General features: G+C 43.7%; 1 protein-coding gene across 4 annotated transcripts in view; it reads right to left on the reverse strand.

Moving 5' to 3' along the window:
• Positions 1–10949: 10949 nt before the first annotated feature.
• The window catches only part of ZBTB10 (zinc finger and BTB domain containing 10), a 38129-nt gene continuing 31204 nt past the window's right edge, over positions 10950–17874 (reverse strand). For all 4 annotated transcript variants that reach the window (XM_045005064.1, XM_045005061.1, XM_045005060.1 and 1 more), the window contains 2 exons: positions 14620–14795; positions 10950–12305 (listed from right to left, as the gene is read on the reverse strand). In XM_045005064.1, the coding sequence (XP_044860999.1) occupies positions 12000–12305; positions 14620–14795 (482 nt within the window). In that variant the 3' untranslated portion in view covers positions 10950–11999. The remainder of the gene's footprint in view (positions 12306–14619; positions 14796–17874) is intronic.

Consider the following 17874-nt stretch of genomic DNA (forward strand, 5'->3'; position numbering starts at 1 on the left):
AGCATGCAACTTTCTCCATCCCATAAGTCCATCCATATCCCATAATTTTCATGCCTTTTAAAAAAAAATTCCACAAACCCATGCAGCACTTTTCCATCTCCACCATCTCTGACAGAAGCATGGAGCCTGCACAGCTCTGCACTATTCTTATGAACGTTGCAAATACAGGACACATGATCCTCCTGCATTTGCAGACCTGCAGGAAATACTGCAACCATGGAGGACATGACAATTTCATCAAGGACAGTCTGCCAAGGAATATAGCCAAAAAAATCAAAATAAAAAATTTAAGGCTGTTGGGGGCATCTCCAGGGCAGCTGCAGATGGTGCATTGCTGCTTCTGAGACCAAGAAAGTAGCATGGATTGGTGGACTTGCATTGTAATGCAGGATTAGGACGAGTAGTGGCTGCAGAACTTTTGGATGCAAAAAGCCACATTCCTCCATCTGTGCGCCGAGGTTTCCCTAGCCCTCCAGCATAGGGACAGCAGAATGAGAGCTGTGTTGACAGTGGAGAAGTGAGTGGGCAATTGCACTGTGGTGCTTGCAACACCAAATTGCTACCCGTCAGCAGGAAATAATTTTGGAGCTGAAAAATCTGCAGAGGGGGCAGTTGTCATGCAAGTGTGTAGGGCTACGCAGGACTGTGACTCTCAGCAATGTGCAAGAATAGCAGATGGATTTGCAATAATGGGGTTCCTGAACTGCAGTGGGGCAATAGATAAGCATGCACATCCGTCTTTTGGAACCAACTCATCTTGCCACAGAGTACATCAACAGAAAGGGATACTTTTCCATGCTTATGCAAAGCATTGGACCATGCAACCTTTTACCTGTCCTCTTTTCCTTATGCATGCATTCTGCAATATTTGTTCTGAATAAAGATAATATGATTCTCCAAAAATAGAATTTTGACTAGCAAAAACAGTGCAGAAAAACAACATGCAAAATAACTTTAGGCAATATTATTCCAGTTTTAAAGTTTACTCCCTTTCTGGTTTAATAAATGAACAGGGTGAAATATTTATGTTGATTTGAGTGCACAAAAGTAGTCTGTTGTGGCTACACATGCACCAACTGTGGTACACACAGGTCAGTGTATGTGAAACTGGTTTTCCTTCCCTTCTCCCAGCATGGAGTGCTCAAGGTAAGAATGCAGCCCACAATGCCACTAGGAATGTTGCAGGGAGTGTAGTAAGCAGCAACCATGGAGCTCTCCAAGGACTGCAAAGGGTCAAGGGTTTGGACCCAATCAAGGTTTGCAGCATTTGGGTTTGCTGTCTGAGAAGGTGTTGCATTTACCTCTCCTGGGCCTTTTTCCTGTCCTCTTTCCTTATCCATGCTGTTGGGCATATTAGCCCTTCAAGCCTTTTGTTCATGGTCCAATGCAGCACTGGCATGCAGGATCTCACAGAACGTGTCCTGCCTAGTCCTCTCTCTCATCCTCATCAGGGTCAGATGTTCTGTGGATATCAAGGGGGCACAAGACAGCCACCCCAGGGGCTGCTGATAAAAACAAACAGACGTGCCACTGGATTTATAGTCACAATGGAAAAGGTAAGATACATTTCAAGACTCCATTCCCTTATTCCCATAGGCAATTTTAATAAGAAAAGCTTATTGACACTTCAGCTTTGGTGTGCCTTGGTTCAGCACCGCCCTCCAGCTCCAACCATGGTGAGTGTGGCCCACCAGTGGCGAGGGCAGAAGGATTTTTGGTTGCACAAAGCTATACGATTTCAGTTGCTGTTCCATGGGAAAGAACACAGGGCAGTGACACTGAATACTGCCACTATTTTCACAGAGAGTGGTGACTATGATCCTCCTGGAAGAGAGAGATCAGCTAAAGGAACAGAGAATACAGCTGCTACCAGCAACCTAAAGCTGCCTGAGCCTGTGTATCACTAATCTGTTTACAGGAATGGTGCAAGCCGAACTCACCATAGAATGATATGGGAAAGTGTCCTATTGTGGAGGAAGAAATAAGGCAGTCATCCCTAGAAACCCTTGTGAGAGGATTTATGCCTGGAGGAATTGTGCACTACTGAGCACATGCTGAATTCATGTGTCCAGCAGCGGCATATGGGGGGTGGGTTGCAGCTGAGTTGGGGTGCAGGGACACATTAGGACAGTAGATGTGCCTGACTAATTGGGAGTCTGGGGTCAGCATGGGGGAGGCTCCCTAACAATACCTCCCCCTCCACCTGTCTTCCCCCCTCCTCCCCCCAAAACCCCTGTTCCATATTTTTCCCACCCACACCCAACCTTCCAGGTTCACTCCCATGCTCCTTCCCAGCAATTACTTCCCCCTCGCTCAGCTCCTCCTTTACCCTAACTCCCCCAAGCCTTCGCACTGCTTCTGAGAAGTGTGGGAAATACAGTTCTGTACTGTAGCTTGAGTAATCATTCATTTAAAATTCTGTATTAATATGCCTAGTAAGGAATCCGTCAAAAAAACATTTCCTGAATCTTTTTTGTTGTCTGAATTGTTACATACTGACAGATACTTTGAACTAAGTTACCAAAATAATTGAAACTGGCATGATTATACTGTGTTATTTTAACAAATAAAATAGGCAACATTTTAAAATATTGTGCACAGAATTTAATTATTGGCGCAAATTCCCCTAGGAGTAAGGATTGCAGAGTCTCTCTCAGGATAAGAGGGACATCCCAATGTACATTAAAGTGCTCCACATGCCTCCGTTCCCACAACCCAACAAGGGAATGAAAAGCAAATGCCAATCTACCTCTTTTATACCTCTACCTCTTCTCATATGAGTAAAATCATGAAAAGTTTACACCTGTGTCTTGTTAATTTGGGGACGGGATGGGCATCATCTTTAAATTTAAATATTGTAAGAAAAAAATGCATGCACACACTTACCCAAGTTCCCTTCCCCTTCATTGGGCTTATCTGCGCTTGTCCGGGGGGGGGGGGGGGGGCGGGAGAAGAGGGAGAGACAGAGGCTAGACTGTGGCAAAAAGTCTCAAAGATCTTGACTGACAGCACGGAATCCCCTGCTACATCCCCCTCCTGTCCCCATTCACAGGAGGGGTGTCTTGGGCTCATCAGTTGTCTGTGGGGGCACTGATGGGTCTCCATCACATATGGCATGAAGTTAGTTGCAAAAAGATCTGCAGGGCAGCACTAGATCTATTGTTGGCCTTCCTGACCTTGGGGTATCCCTGGCTAAGTTCCTTTGCTTTCAGGCAGCACTGCTGCTGATCCCACCATATCCCTTTTCCTTCTTCCCCTCTGCAAACTGCTTGTGGATGTCCACATTTCTACAGCTAGTCCATACTGTGCTTGCACAGCCTTTTTGCCCACAAGCCCAGGAGATCTAATACCTCCCATCTTCTCCAGGCAGTACATGGAGCTGGCATTGTTGAGCACTTGCCCCAACAAGGATAAGCTGCTAGGTGTGCTAGCCAACGCGGACAATTAAGAAAAGGCATTTAAAAAACACAAGGGGGGGAGGTGGTTTCTGCTCTCTGCGCAATGTGACTTTACAATTCTGACAGTCACAATCACAGGGAATGGGACAGCTACTGGATGACTGTTTGGGCTGACAGGTCATGCAGGGTCTACACTCACTTCGTTGACTTCAGTAGGTCGACCATGGCTCTACTCTGTTCAGGGAGGTGGTGGGGGGGGGTGTTGCTTCGTAAGAGGGCGCTTACGTCAGCCTGAGACAAATCTGAGCATAATCTGAGGGCAGACCATGCACAAATAGGTTGACTTAAGGTGATTTATGTCAACTTAACTCTATAGTGTAGACAAGGCCCTAGACTGGCCCAATTAGACACTTGATGAATATACTTTCCAATTGCCAGTTTTCCTCCTATCACTCCTAGTCAGTCTGAATAGAAGTTCCAAAACACCACCGGGTGCTATGATAAATCTTATTGCTATCAAATCACCACACACAAATTCCACCTCCTAAAGATAAGCTAAATGTACAGACAAATGTTTTGTTGTAGCAGCAAGAATGTATGAAGGGATGTCTAAGTTGCAGATCTGCAAGCCCTGCTAGATGTATGAGCTCTTCCCAGGACGTAGTCAGGTCTCTAGTGGAATACACTTGAGCGTTGTGGGAAAGAGGGAAATTGCCTCGCTGTCATGTAGACAACAACCTTCATCCATCTGTAAATAGACTTCTGATTACAGGGTAAGCAGGTTGGTCACAAGTTGTTCTCTAGATTATTTATGTAGAGTAAGCACAGATGCAGAAGCTTTTCTTTATATTTCAAGGAATTTTAAGAACCTTAGATGACAAGCATTTTAGAAGTGTCAAGTATTCTGTTCTCATTCTTCCGGAGGCAATTCTTCCATCAAAATGTCCCCTGAGCTGAGTTGTTGAGGAAGGAATCTTAGGCCTTGGCTACACTTGCGAGTTGGAGTGCATTAAATCAGCCCCTAACTCATGACGCGTCCACACTGGCAAGGCACGTAGAGTGCCCGGACTCCGCGGCTGGAAAGCTCCTAGTAATCCACCTCTACGAGGGGCATAATGTTTGCTGCGCCCCGGCTGGAGCACCATGGTGCCAGTGTGGACGCCTTGGTCTATTAATGTGCTCTGATGGGCCGCCATGCAGTGTCCCACAATGCCTGTTCTAGCCACTCTAGTCATCACTTTGAACTCTACTGCCCTGCCCTCAGGTGACCATCAGACCTTCCCTTTAAATTCTCTGGGAATTTTGAAATTCTCCTTCCTGTTTGCTCAGCAAGGCATGTAGTGCTCTCAGCGCATCTTTCCAGGTGACCATTCCTCCATATGCCAGGCAATCCCCAGTATGGAGCAATGGCGAGGTACTGGACCTCAGTGTTTGGGGTGAGGAAGCTGTCCAGTCCCAGCTACACTCCAGCCGTAGGAATTACGATACCTATGGGCAGATATCAAGGGCCATGATAAAAAGGGGCCATGACCAGGATGCAGTACAGTGCAGGGTTAAAGTGAAGGAGTTGCAGAATGCCTACCACAAAGCGCAGGAGGTGAACTGCCACTTCGGTGCTGCGCCAATGACCTGCCGTTTCTACAAAGAGCTGGATGAGATGCTTGGGGGCAACCCCACCTCCACTCCGAAGTTCACCATGTACATTTCAGAGGCAGTGACAGCCCCGAGTTCAATAAGGCAGGAGAAGGAAAGTGGGAGCAAGGGTGCTGAGGAGCGGGGCCCAGAGCCAGAGGACAGCCTGGCATCCCTAGATGCATGCAGCCAGGAGCTGTTTTTGCGACAGGAGGAAGGTAGCCAGTCGCAGCGGACAGTGCTTGTAGAAGAACAAACAGCAGAGGTGGTGCCTGGTAAGCGGCTTTTATTTTGGGAAGGAAGTTGTTTGGTGCGGGCTCTTGGTGCGAGGAGGGTTGCAGAAAGGTTAGGGCTGCATGCATGCCTAGATGCAGAATAGGGCACTAATGTGCTCTCTCACATTGCAGTAATCGGCCTCAGTGATCTCATCGAAGGTCTCATGCAGAAACTGGGCAATCTGCTTGTGCAGGTTCCTTGGCAAAGCTACTGTGCTCCTTGTCCCAGTAAGGCTAACATGTCCATGCCACTGTGCAGTGATGTGCGAGGGGACCATTGCTGCACACAGGCAAGCTGCATATGAGCCAGGACAGAAGACACATTGTAGTAGAAGACCCTCCCTTGCTTCCCAGGTCACCCTCACCAACGAGATATCTTCCAGGATGAACTCATCCCGTGGAAAATGTGGGGACAGTGTTCAGTATAGGGGCCCCTGCAGCTGTTGGCTCTCCCCAAGGCACAGAACCCTAGAGGACAGTACAGCCCTGAAACAATCAGTCCCCCTTGCCCCTGTGGTTACTCCCCATTTTGGGGCTCTTGTGGGTTATGTGCACTTGCTATGGGATGGGCACTTTCTCCTATTGTGTGCACTGTGCTTGTCTAAATTTGGCTGAATCACTGCTCTGTCTAGCGTGAACAATGCTGTCCTCTTAAATGTTGCATTTTGGCTTTAACAGATGCAACCTGGAGATCCCAGCCATCCTGGTTATCAACAGCTGAAAGGCTGCAAAGAATCAGGAAGCATCCACAAAGAAGCAAGGACCACCTTCTGCATGAGGTCATGCAGCAGCCCCTTACTGAAAATCAAAAGTACAGGAGTAGTGGGAGACCGAAAGGAGGCTCAGCCAGGAGAATGCAACAAGCCACAGAGCAGCTCCTAAGCATTTTGGAACACCAAATGGACTTGATGCAGGTACTTACAGCACTGCAGATGGAACAGATCCATGCCTGCTCCCCCACAACAGTCCTTGTCCCAAAGCGCTTTCCCTTGTGCCCCATGTCACCGCCAACTCTTTCCTCAACATCTGGTTTCTTACTGGCACCAGCTGCCTCCAACACCTGCAGCTTCACCACCCAGCCCTGCAAACTATGACCCTTACCTACTGCACTCAACTCCCATCACCATGCATTTTAGCCAGCCTGAAGTGCAGCACTCATTGCATGGCACTCCAGACAGGAAGGCTGAATATAACAGAACATATTCAAATCTGCGATTGTCCCATTCCCCACCCCACCCCTTTCCCTCCTCCCACACAGCAGATGCATCATGCCATGTGTGTCCCCAGAAGTTGCATTTCTTTTCAATAAATAAATTTTTTAGGGTTTGAAAACTCTTTATTGCATTAAGACAGCATAGCCCAGGAAAGGAAAAGGCACTGCAAGTCAGTGCATCATAAGCAACAAACACTGATGCCTACTAGCATTGGAACCACTGCACTTCACTCCTGTGCAGGGCACCAAACATTACTGGTGGCTTTCAGCATCGAATTTCTCCCTCAAGGCATCCCTAATCCTTATAGCCCCGTGCTGGGCCCCTCTAATAGCCCTGGTCTCTGGCTGTTCAAATTCAGCCTCCAGGTGTTGAACCTCCATGATCCATGCCTGAGTGAAGCTTCACCCTTCCCTTCACAAATGTTATGGTGGGTAGAGCACTTGGCTATAACCATAGGGATGTCGTCATCAGCCAGGTCCAGCTTCCCATACAGACAGCGCCAGCGTCCCTTTAAATGGCCAAAAAGCACACACACCACAGTCATTTTGCACCGACTCAGCCTGTTGAACCACTTCTTCCTCATGTCAAGGCTCACAAGAGCTGTGTAGGGTTTTATGAGCCATGGCATTAAAAGGTAAGTGGTATCTCAAGGATCACAATGGGGATTTTGACTTCCACTATGGTGATCTGGTCTGGGAAGAAAGTCCCGGCTTGCAGCTTTCTGAACAGGCCTGTGTTCCGAAAGCTGCGTGTGCGTCAGCCTTCATGTTCATGAAATGCCCACAGTGATCCACAAGCATCTGGAGAAACATTGAGAAATACCCCTTCCGGTTTATGTACTCTGAGGCTAGGTGGTCTGGTGCCAGAATTGGAATGTGTCCCCCATCTATCGCCCCTCCGCAGTTAGGGAAACCCATTTGTGCAAAGCCAGCCATAATGTCACGCACATTGCCCAGAGTCACGGTTCATCTGAGCAGGATGCAATTAATGGCCCTGCACACTTGCAGCAACATGATTCCAATGGTTGATTTTCCCACTCCGAACTGGTTAGCGACCGATCAGTAGCTGTCTGGAGTTGCAAGCTTCCAGACTGCAACAGCCACACACTTCTCCACCAGCACGGCAGCTCTCAATCTCGTGTCCTTGTGCCACAGGATGGGGATGAGCTCAGCACACTCAGTCCCATGAAAGTAGCTTTCCTCATCCGAAAGTTCCGCAGCCATCTCTAGTCATCCAAGACTTGCATGACAATGTGATCCCACCACTCGGTGCTTGTTTCCCCGAGCCCAAAAGCAGCATTCCACTGTTGTGAGCATATCTGTGAATGCCACAAGCAATCTCATGTCATATGCATTATGCGTGTCATCATCATCATTGGACTCCTGTCACTTCGTAGCTTAAGGAGTAACTTGACTGCAATTCGTGACGTGCTGGCAAGACCCATCAGCATATTCCTCACAAGTTCAAGATCCATTCCCACAGACCAAAAGGTAAGACAGAATGTGCAGTACAAAAACTGTTGAAAGATTGCGCCAAGTGTGGACAGAAGCACAGGGATTGCTGGGATGCGAAGCGATGCATCATGGGGCATTGGGACCAGACCCAGGATGCACCACGCTCCCCCTCCCTCCAAGCCACAGTGCCAGAATGGGAAGAGGAGCTCTGTGGGATAGCTGCCCATAACGTACTGCTCCCAACTCTGCTGCAAGTGCCGCAAATGTGGCCACGCTACTGCGCTTGCAGCTGACAGTGTGAACACACAGCAGCGCTTTCCCTGCTGCTGTCTGAGGGCTGGTTTAACTCCCGGAGCTCTACATCTGCAAGTGTAGCCATGCCCTTAGAGAAGCAAGAAGTTTCAACACCAGTACTTTGAAGGCATATTCAGTAGTAAAGCACCTCCCTCAACTCTGGCTGAACAGAATTAAGAATCTGAAAGACAAGTGAAAAAAACAAGCCATCTCTACTCTATTAAGGAGAGCTCTACTTACCAATTTAAAGCCAATGTCAAATAACAAACAAAGCTTTTCTCAGATGGACAGAGTTAAGCCAGCTGTTGGGAGACAAGAAGTTCATTGGAGGCTGGAGTCCAGGACTTAAAGAAAAAGTTATCAGCTGGTAACCATTCCCCTCAAAATGGAAATAAAAGGTTCGGGTAGTATCAAGCTATAAAAACAGAGCTGTGATGTATGGTATTAATTTAGAGAGGCAAAAAAGTGTTTTACTATTGTGACTGGTAGCAAACTCTGCTGCCTGTGCTATATCTATTGAGGATCATGTGTATCGGTCTCCAGAACTCAGATAAAGACTAAGTTCACTCAGGGGGAAAAATAATGGATTAACTCCTACAACAGATTAACTGAATTTCTTGTGTGATAGAAAAAAGTCCATCTTTGTGTTTCAGACCTTTAACATTACAATGAGAAGATGCTCCTGGGGCACTGTATGCTATTAATGTGTGTGTACATAGATGTTTGATCAATTTATGACAACTTTTAATCTATTTTAGCTGTAGCTAAAAGTTTGATAAGGAGAATGAAATTACTAATCAAAATTATGCGTCTGCATCCTATGTTATCACCTTGCCTCACGAACAAGGGTTTAAAAAGAAATGCCCTACATGAGTTTCTAAAGAGCAGTCATCACAGCTTTGCTAAATAAAAAAATCCATTCTGCACTGTAGGAAGCCTGCAAAAGAAAAGGTATGTGTCTTTTTTTTGCTTCTTTAGAATATATAAAGGTGGCTAAACAAACCCACTGTGTCGCTTTTCTACTCACTGTTCTACTAAATCACAGCCCCCAATTACTTTATCATTTATTTAAAATGAAAAATATTGAGCGACAACCAACTCAGAGTATTCAGGTTTTAAACCATGTTCTGAATAAGCGCATCTCCAGTACTTACCTATTTCACACCAGATGACTAAAGAGCGTCTCATGTTACATTAAGAAAACAGAATTTCTGACAAACAGTTAAATGTTACTAAGCATATAAAGATTGTCACAATACAACAGAAGAGTCTAAGGCCAATCAATTATAAGAATGTTTGAATATTTATAAGTTACACTCAATCTATATTAAACCCTGTTTTTCAAAATATAACCAGAACAAAAGCACAACAATTCTGTAGTGTACCAAGTGTATATTTCAATTTACTGTATGCAATCTAACAACAAATTTGGTCATAATTTACCAGATATACATAAATGATTTAAGTAGTAAAAGAAGATTCAGTTTCAAGAGAATAAGTTCATACCTTGAGAAAAAAGTAAAATACATTAAGAATGTAAAGCCAGGTCCAGTTTCTAAGCATTAAGTGAGCTGTATTCTAATAGAGCAGATTTAGGTGAATTTCATGTATATATATATTATATATATAGACAGATCTACCAATTGTAAACTATGGTTTTAAAGGGGATAAATGGGATGAAAAAATCTTTATGCTATACTTACATATTCACAAAGCAGAACATTACTTTTAACGTTTAAAATACTTTTTCATAGGATCTTTGCCCAACTAATTTCTACTTTGGACCCCACCAGAATTACACATTTCAGTCTAGAATGAAAATAAGATGGATTCTTCAGTTTAAAAAAAACTGAAACAAAAAAAACAAAAAAAACCTAGTCATCTGTCAGGTTTATAGTGCTGTGGAAACTACCTATGAAACAACTGGATGATAAAAAAAGATGCATTTTAATACCCATATAACTGTAGTTCACCTTATCTCAGTTTCATCCAGCAGAAACAATGTCTAACATTAAATCACTGTTCTACTGAAATAAAAGGACAACAGTAAAGCTTGTCTCTTTAAATACATACCAACTTTGATCAGATGGAGCACCATTAATTCTGTCCATCAAAGCACAGTTCAAAGTTTTCCACACAACTAGCATAATTTAGTTACCTGATATAAATTAGGAAAATATACTCATTTTAAAATTACAACAAAAGCTGAAAATATGGGGACCCTCAATTTTTTTAATACAGTACAGTCACACTGGCCTAGCTATGTGTTATGATAAATGCTGTGCATATTTATTCATTGTGACATAGTATTACATCAAATGCAGTGTCCAATGATCAGCTAATTCATTAGGCTAGATGAAGCGAAGGAGTTTAACCTAAAGGTGCAATACCCTCCCCTCCCTCAGAAAGAGGCCTGAAATCATTGGTACAGTATCACAAGTTTAGAAAAAAAAGTCCATGGCTACAAAAATTCAAGTTTCAATGCCTCCTCAAAAACTGAAGTAAAGAGTGTTGGGAGCGGAGCATTCTAAATGGTGAACTCAAATGAATATCACTTTGCTTTTGGTTTTTTTTTTTTTTTTTAAAATGTTCCATCAAATTAAGCCGCCAAGTTAAACATAATTTAACATTAAACACTAGAAACACCCCAGAAAAATACAAAAGAATTAAAAAAATTAGATCATTTGTGTTCATTTTAATGAATAACAATGGGCACAACAGCCTAGTGTCTAATTCATACTGCATAACAGAACTAGCCAAAAGCAGGCATTTATTGTAAATTAACAAAGTCAGATGTCATATACTATTTCTATGACACTCTTTCTCCATTTTGGGGATTCTTTAAGCTTTGTGTTGGACTGAGGTATACGCCGGAGGAAAAAAGATGGTCAACAGGGAATGCTGCCAACAAAGATACACCTAAAACAGGCAGCAATGCCAGAAAGAATTTAATACACTAAAATTTGCTAAGTGGCAAGAAAAAAAAGTTACTCATATTTGAATCACAATCCACCCAGTATTAATCAATCATTTTTTCCGTGTGATTATTCTGCATTTGTTGAAAGAGAAATAGCTTTCTTGCAAATTCAAAATCATCAAGAAATCAAGTCAGTAAATTAATGCCAATATCTTCTCCAGTGCTTGTCACCTACACCACAGGCTGGCTTAAGCCAACTGATATAAGTCGATTTCATTAGCATGTTGGTATTACCTATACTGCATATTTAAGTTACTGAGGAGTTTAGACCATTAAGGGTAATGGGGAGGCAAGAGTGGTGTGGCAAAGCCCTATTCTTGGAAATAAGAGCCACTTCTATGGCTGAAACTATGATTGGATTTGGGGAAGCTGTCATGTATTTCCATAACAAGATTGTAATTTTCTTCATTCATGTTGAAGGATACATGAATGTGTAACATAATAAGTACAGTTACCATGTCTGAATAGGACCCAAGTAGCTATATCCTATAAATAATAAAAAATACATTTTCTTTTGATAACTGACTAGATGTGAGGACTCTGTATAATTCAACCAAATGGTTGTATGCTGTACAGTCCTGTGCAAATATTATAAAAAATTTAATAATCCTTTTTTGCTATAAGGCTTTGACCCTACAGTTTTCACAGCAACATAACTACCATCCAGCCTGTACCATATTTTGCAAGCCTTCAGTCCATGAACTCAAATTGTCAATCCACAGTATCCAACTGCAGCATCCTTAAAGAGTACACCCTCAGTCATCTAAAGGCATACAGACTTCCCCAGATTCATCCCATCGAGACTGGTCATTTTGTTCTTCTACATCATCAACTAACTCTTCATCCGCTTCTCCGACTTCATTTTCCTCATACTCTTCATCCCTAGGGAAGTCTGTGTCCTGCACCTGGTCTACTCCCTCTTGCCCTCCTGGTTGAGATTTATCTGCACAGTCTACACAAACTCCATAGCGTCGAGATCCATGTCTTATTCCAACACTGGCTGCCAGCATGAAGATCTTCTTACACACCATACACTTGTACTTTTTATCCTTTTTATGCACCTGAACAGGAAGAGAAATGTTATTTAGAAGAAACTCACATTTGCAACATTTGGAAAAACTTGCTGAATTTGCGTGAATTATTTGAGGTCAGTTCATGTTTTGAGGTCCTCAAAAGAGTTTTTGATGCAAACTTTGCTAGCCAAAAGCTGAGAAGTGAGACGAAAGGGCCTCTGAAGGTTGAGAGGCAATATTTTCACTGTCTTAGCTGTTGCCTGCCTAGAGATTTAGCAGCTGGTTGGGATAGGACTGGCTTGATTATTGTCAGTTTCACTGCTGTACAGTTTTGTATAGACACTTGAAAACAAAGACGCTATAAAGTTACACTGAGTCCTCTTTTCGAAAACTGTCTGTTATTCTAAGGGCTAGAAACTAAAAATAAATTAGCTTAAATCCTGCATAAATTAATAGCGTAGGCCCCTTCATTCCTTAGGAAAGCTTCCCACTTCTCTATGGAGAGTATTTTCAAGACTGAACTCCTTATGCATACAACTGAATTAATATGCGTTGTAACTATTCCATTATTGTTTAAGGATACGATATGAAAATATATAGTTTTTCAACAAACAAGTCACTGAAACACAAATTTAAAACCAGATGGAAATTAGTCAGAGGGGAGGTATTTCACCATATAACATTTAGACCTTGATTATAGGGGAATATGTTAACAGTTACAGTGCTGTAATTATACCAGCATAACCACTGTGCGATATTTATAATAAGAGTGTTTTGTTTATCTTAAATGCCTTCCCATGCAACACAATGTAAACAAAAAAGCCAATCTTCTATTGGAATACAAGTGTGCCCACAAGAGGTTATACTGGTATAACTGTATCTGTTTAAATTCTTAGATTATACTGAAAAAGTTTCCTCTGAAGACAAGAATGAAACTGGTACTCAGTCTAAGACAGGATGATGAAAAATAAAAATCCATGCAGTTGATACAGTTTCAACCCATGCGTAGAATCAATATATAGTTATAAGAAGCAATAGATTTTGTTGTTTTCATAGTTCAGACTCACTAGGCTCTTGTCCCATACCTAGGGCAAAAAAACCCATTCCTCAAATGAAATTTTCTTACTGACTAATAGAAACAGCTGCTCACTGCAGTTCAAGTCTCGAGTGGTACCGAAACTGCACCACGCCAAAGTCAAGAAGCCCAATAGGGCTTATGGGGTTGAGCTCCCCCTCAATGAGGCCCAAACAACCTAGTGGAGCTTATGGATCTATTCGGATCACACAGAGGGAACCAAGCCCAAGTCACCCAGAGAAGTTGCAGATGTTCAAAATGCAATCACACAATCTTCCACAAGTGGTGTCTCATGAGGGTAGTACTTCGAAAAATACCACGATCTTTTTTGTTACCAGTTTGACCCCTGCTTTTATTGCTTCCCTAAAGCTGAAATGTTAGTGCACCTAGGGTTTATACAACCCAAGAATTAAAATGAAACTTCATCTGTCTCATTCCTTGTAAACTACATAGAAAATACCAATCAAAATGCCTAGAATATAAACTTCTCTGGCTTCTCACATAAGAACTCATCTTGAAGTGCTGGGATTATCGCCATTTAGATACACCCACATGGCAAGTTAGTGAGTAACTGTTCAATGGCATTTTACATGGAATCAGTGTCAAAGGCAAGTTTTCATTTTCAGCATCAGGTTCAAGACAGTGGTCGCCCCACCTTGGATTTTTAAAGTGCATAATACATCATCCCATCAGGTATCAGAGGGGTAGCCGTGTTAGTCTGGATCAGTAAAAGCAGCAAAGAGTCCTGTGGCACCTTATAGACTAACAGACGTTTTGGAGCATGAGCTTTCGTGGGTGAATACCCACTTTGTCGGATGGCCTTTGGATGAACATACCTTCAACTTCAACAAGACACTTGGGAGAAATTGACTAGTGGATTGTCAGTGTGGGCAGAAAATGGTGAAGTAGTAGTACAGAATGAAAGGATGTCATATTCAACTGCTGCCCCATCAAGGGAAGGCTTCTTGTCTACTAAGCCTGTAAAAGGATGCATTTCTGCTCTTATTATTTTCTGTCACTTCCTCAATCCTCCTAAAACATCTGCCCCAAAATACTCATGACATCAACATGGAAGACCTTGGAAACAAATTTCACGGACAACAGTGCGATTTCCAGATGGGAATTTAAAGAGACAGATAGTTGTCCTGGAACCAAGTAGACTCAAACTTGGTTACTTCACGGTAAAACAGACACTATTCAAATGTCAAATCTCTTATGAAACTGTTTCTACCAAAGATTAAGAAACAGCTGAGAGCTTTAAAGATGTATACAGAAAATGTTACTTACCAAGGAATGTCTTTTTACATGCTCTCTTCGAGTAAACAGCTTCCCACAGATGTCACAGCTAAAAGATCTCACCCCTGTATGAATGAGCAAGTGTCTCTTTAGTGTTCTTCTGTACTTGGCTACATAATTACAGTGTGGACACTTCAGTTTGTTCATGATTAGAGCAGATGAATCACCTAAAAAAAAAAAGTCCCAGTGTTCAGTAATGGAACAAAATAAAACAAGATTATCCTCGGACACATTCTAGTACAACTGAAACCGCAAAAGGCTTTTGCACCATACAGATGTCAAAGTTACCCAGGTCAAAAACAATGTTGCCCTAGGGTCCACTGACATGGTAGGCCCAGTAAGCAGGATTTGACTGTAGGTGCCTATCTAGTAAATATGGACATCCCATGAAGTCTCATTCTCCTACAAAAAGATTCCAGAACCCAAGGACAGACCAAATCCTTGAAGCTGAGGGAAAAAACCCTGTTTTTATTGGATTTCCTTATGTATTTTCTCCATAGAACCTCATTTACCCTCCCCTTCTTTCCCTCTAATTCAGAGCTCAGATACAGCTTCTAGAGGTAGAGACAGCAAAGAGTCCCGTGGCACCTTATAGACTAACAGACGTTTTGGAGCATGAGGTAGAGAAGAACTGAGGTATTATCAGGAGGTAAGAGCTAGTTATACCCATGGGCCAGGGATGGTAGAGCTCAATGGCCATGCACAAACCCAAATTACAAGAAATGTTAAGATACTACACTACTGTATCTCTACCCTGATATAACTCTGTCCTCAGAAGCCAAAAAATCTTACCGCATTATAGATGAAACTGCGTTATATCGAACTTGCTTTGATCCACTGGAGTGCTGCTTTACCGCGTTATAGCCAAATTCGTGTTATATCGGGGAAGAGGTGTATATGACAAAAGGAAAGGAATGGGTCCAATGACTATGGTACAGTTGGACAGAGTAGAACTCACGAACCATTAAGGGGGATGGCTATTCACCCAGGGAAGATAGGAACACAAGATACATGCACATGGATTTAACTGCCACCAAAACTTTTAAAACAGGTTTTCTAAGGGCATGTGGCTATGCACAAGATGGATTCTGTGGCGTCGATGTCAGGAAGGAGAAAGCAAAGACTTGTATGTGTCTGAACAGAAGGTACTACTGCTCCCTGAGGCAAAGCCTTAATTCATTTGTACCATGGATTTTAAGTATTTGTAGTCTTCAAAAATTTGGCTTTCAATAGCTGACCACTCACATTTGCTGCATCTAACAGACTCGTAACGTTAACTATTTCAATTCTAGTCACCTTTAAGAAATCTTATTCCAGAACTGACTGAACCTGTACTCTTATGCATCCTGGCAGAGGTAGTCAGTAGGCAGACTGCAGACCAAATTCAGACCTGCAGACACTTTTAAATGGACTGCAAAATCTTTTTATTTACTTATTACCATTATTATTGTTGTAGTGTGACAAATTTTTTTTGGTTAAGGTCCTGACTCCAGAGAAACAACTGGCTACCCCTGCATCGAGGTATTACGTGTTTAAAAGGCAAAAAGACAGCCTCTTAGAAAAGAGTGCCATGATAGATTTTTAAATTAAAAATACCCCCAACAAAAATTAATACTAATGTATAAGGCTATGATTTAGTCATGGAGGACCTCTGCAACAACTTCTGCTTCAGCTGTCAGCAGCTAAAGCAGGGACTGGAGGCAGGATTGTGCACCCCTGCCTGGCTGCAACAGCTCGTAACTGCAAGCTGGATATCTGGAATCAGGACCCTGCAGCCCTTGCCCTGTAGTTTGCAGGGGGTGGAGGGACTGCAATCGGAGCTGTGCACCCCTGTCCCGCAACCAGCTCTGGAGCAGGTGCTGTGCACCCCCTGCTGTGCCCCACAGCTTCCATTGAGGTTGCTCATACCCAGCCCCATGGCAGGAGCTGCAGCGGGGCTGTGCGCCCCTGCCCCGCAGCATCCCAGGGCCCTGCCCACTGCGCCCCCCTCTACAGCCAGCTCCGGAACTGGGGCTGCGCTTCTGCCAGGGGCTGCAGCTGGGAGCTGCATGCCCTTGTCCCGCAGCATCCCAGGACCGTACACCATCCCTGGCTGTGGCAGCTCCAGGGCTGGGGCTGCGCATCCCTTGCTGCCCTCCAGCCCCATGGCTTCCACCAGGGTTGCATGCCCCAGCCCCATGGTGGGAGCTGCGCACCCCTGCCCCACAGTGCCCCTGGGCCATGCACCCCCTCCTGAATACGGCCGAGGCTTGGGGCAGGGGTGCGCCTGCAGCTGGGACCATGCACACATCCCACAGCTGTCTATCTCTGGAGCAGGAGCTGTACACCCCCCCCTCCGAGGCTACGCCCCCCGCTGCAGCAGCTTTGGCATGTCATTCTCCCCCCCCAATGGGACTCCGTTTCTCCTCCCTATTTAGCCCTGCCCCCGGCTATTTTTAGTAAAATCACGGATAGGTCACAAGCTCCATGAATTATTGTTTATTGCCTGTGACCTGCCGATGACTTTTACAAAAAATAACCGTGACAAAATCTTAGCCTTACTTATGTATGCCCACAAGGATCGGGGGGGGGGGGGGGAGGCTGATACAAAACTGAAGCGTAACATTAAGACCCTGCATGAACTATTATGTTGAGGAAGTCTCTCCTAGTAGATAAAATATTGGACTGGGACTTAAAGGACCTGTGTTCTTTTTCCAACTCTGCCACTGGCATGCTGGCAAGTGACCATGGGCATGTCATTTCACCTCCTTTTGCCTCAGTTCCCCACCTATAAGTGTCAGGATATTATTATCCTTCCTTCATAAAGCACTGAGTTCTGATAAGGGATACAGGGCTAGATATTACTACCCACTCCTGTATGTTCCTAAAATAGCTGCTTTATTGAGAAATGGTGTGTTTCATCATTAATATGTTTGTTACATGACAGTGCTTCTTTGTATATTCTCAAAATCTTCAGAGAATGTCTACAACTAACCCCCTAGGTAGATCTTATACAGTGGGAGCGAAGGGGGGGGGGGGGGGAGAGAAGAGAGGTTACTCCCAGAAGGGCAAGACCACCCAACATGGGTCTCAAGAGAAGATGCTTTTAGCCATGCTAAAAGGAAATATGAACTGCACTAACCAAAACTTAGTGTGTTGAGTGACAATTTTCAGCGTTAAGCATTACATATTTGAAGATCAAATCTATTTTATCTGTATGCTAATCCATCTATCCTAAATTGATAGTAAGAGCCTAATCTTAAAAAA

This window comes from Mauremys mutica, chromosome 2 (genome assembly GCF_020497125.1).
Source record: "Mauremys mutica isolate MM-2020 ecotype Southern chromosome 2, ASM2049712v1, whole genome shotgun sequence".
Taxonomy (NCBI): Eukaryota; Metazoa; Chordata; order Testudines; family Geoemydidae; genus Mauremys; species Mauremys mutica.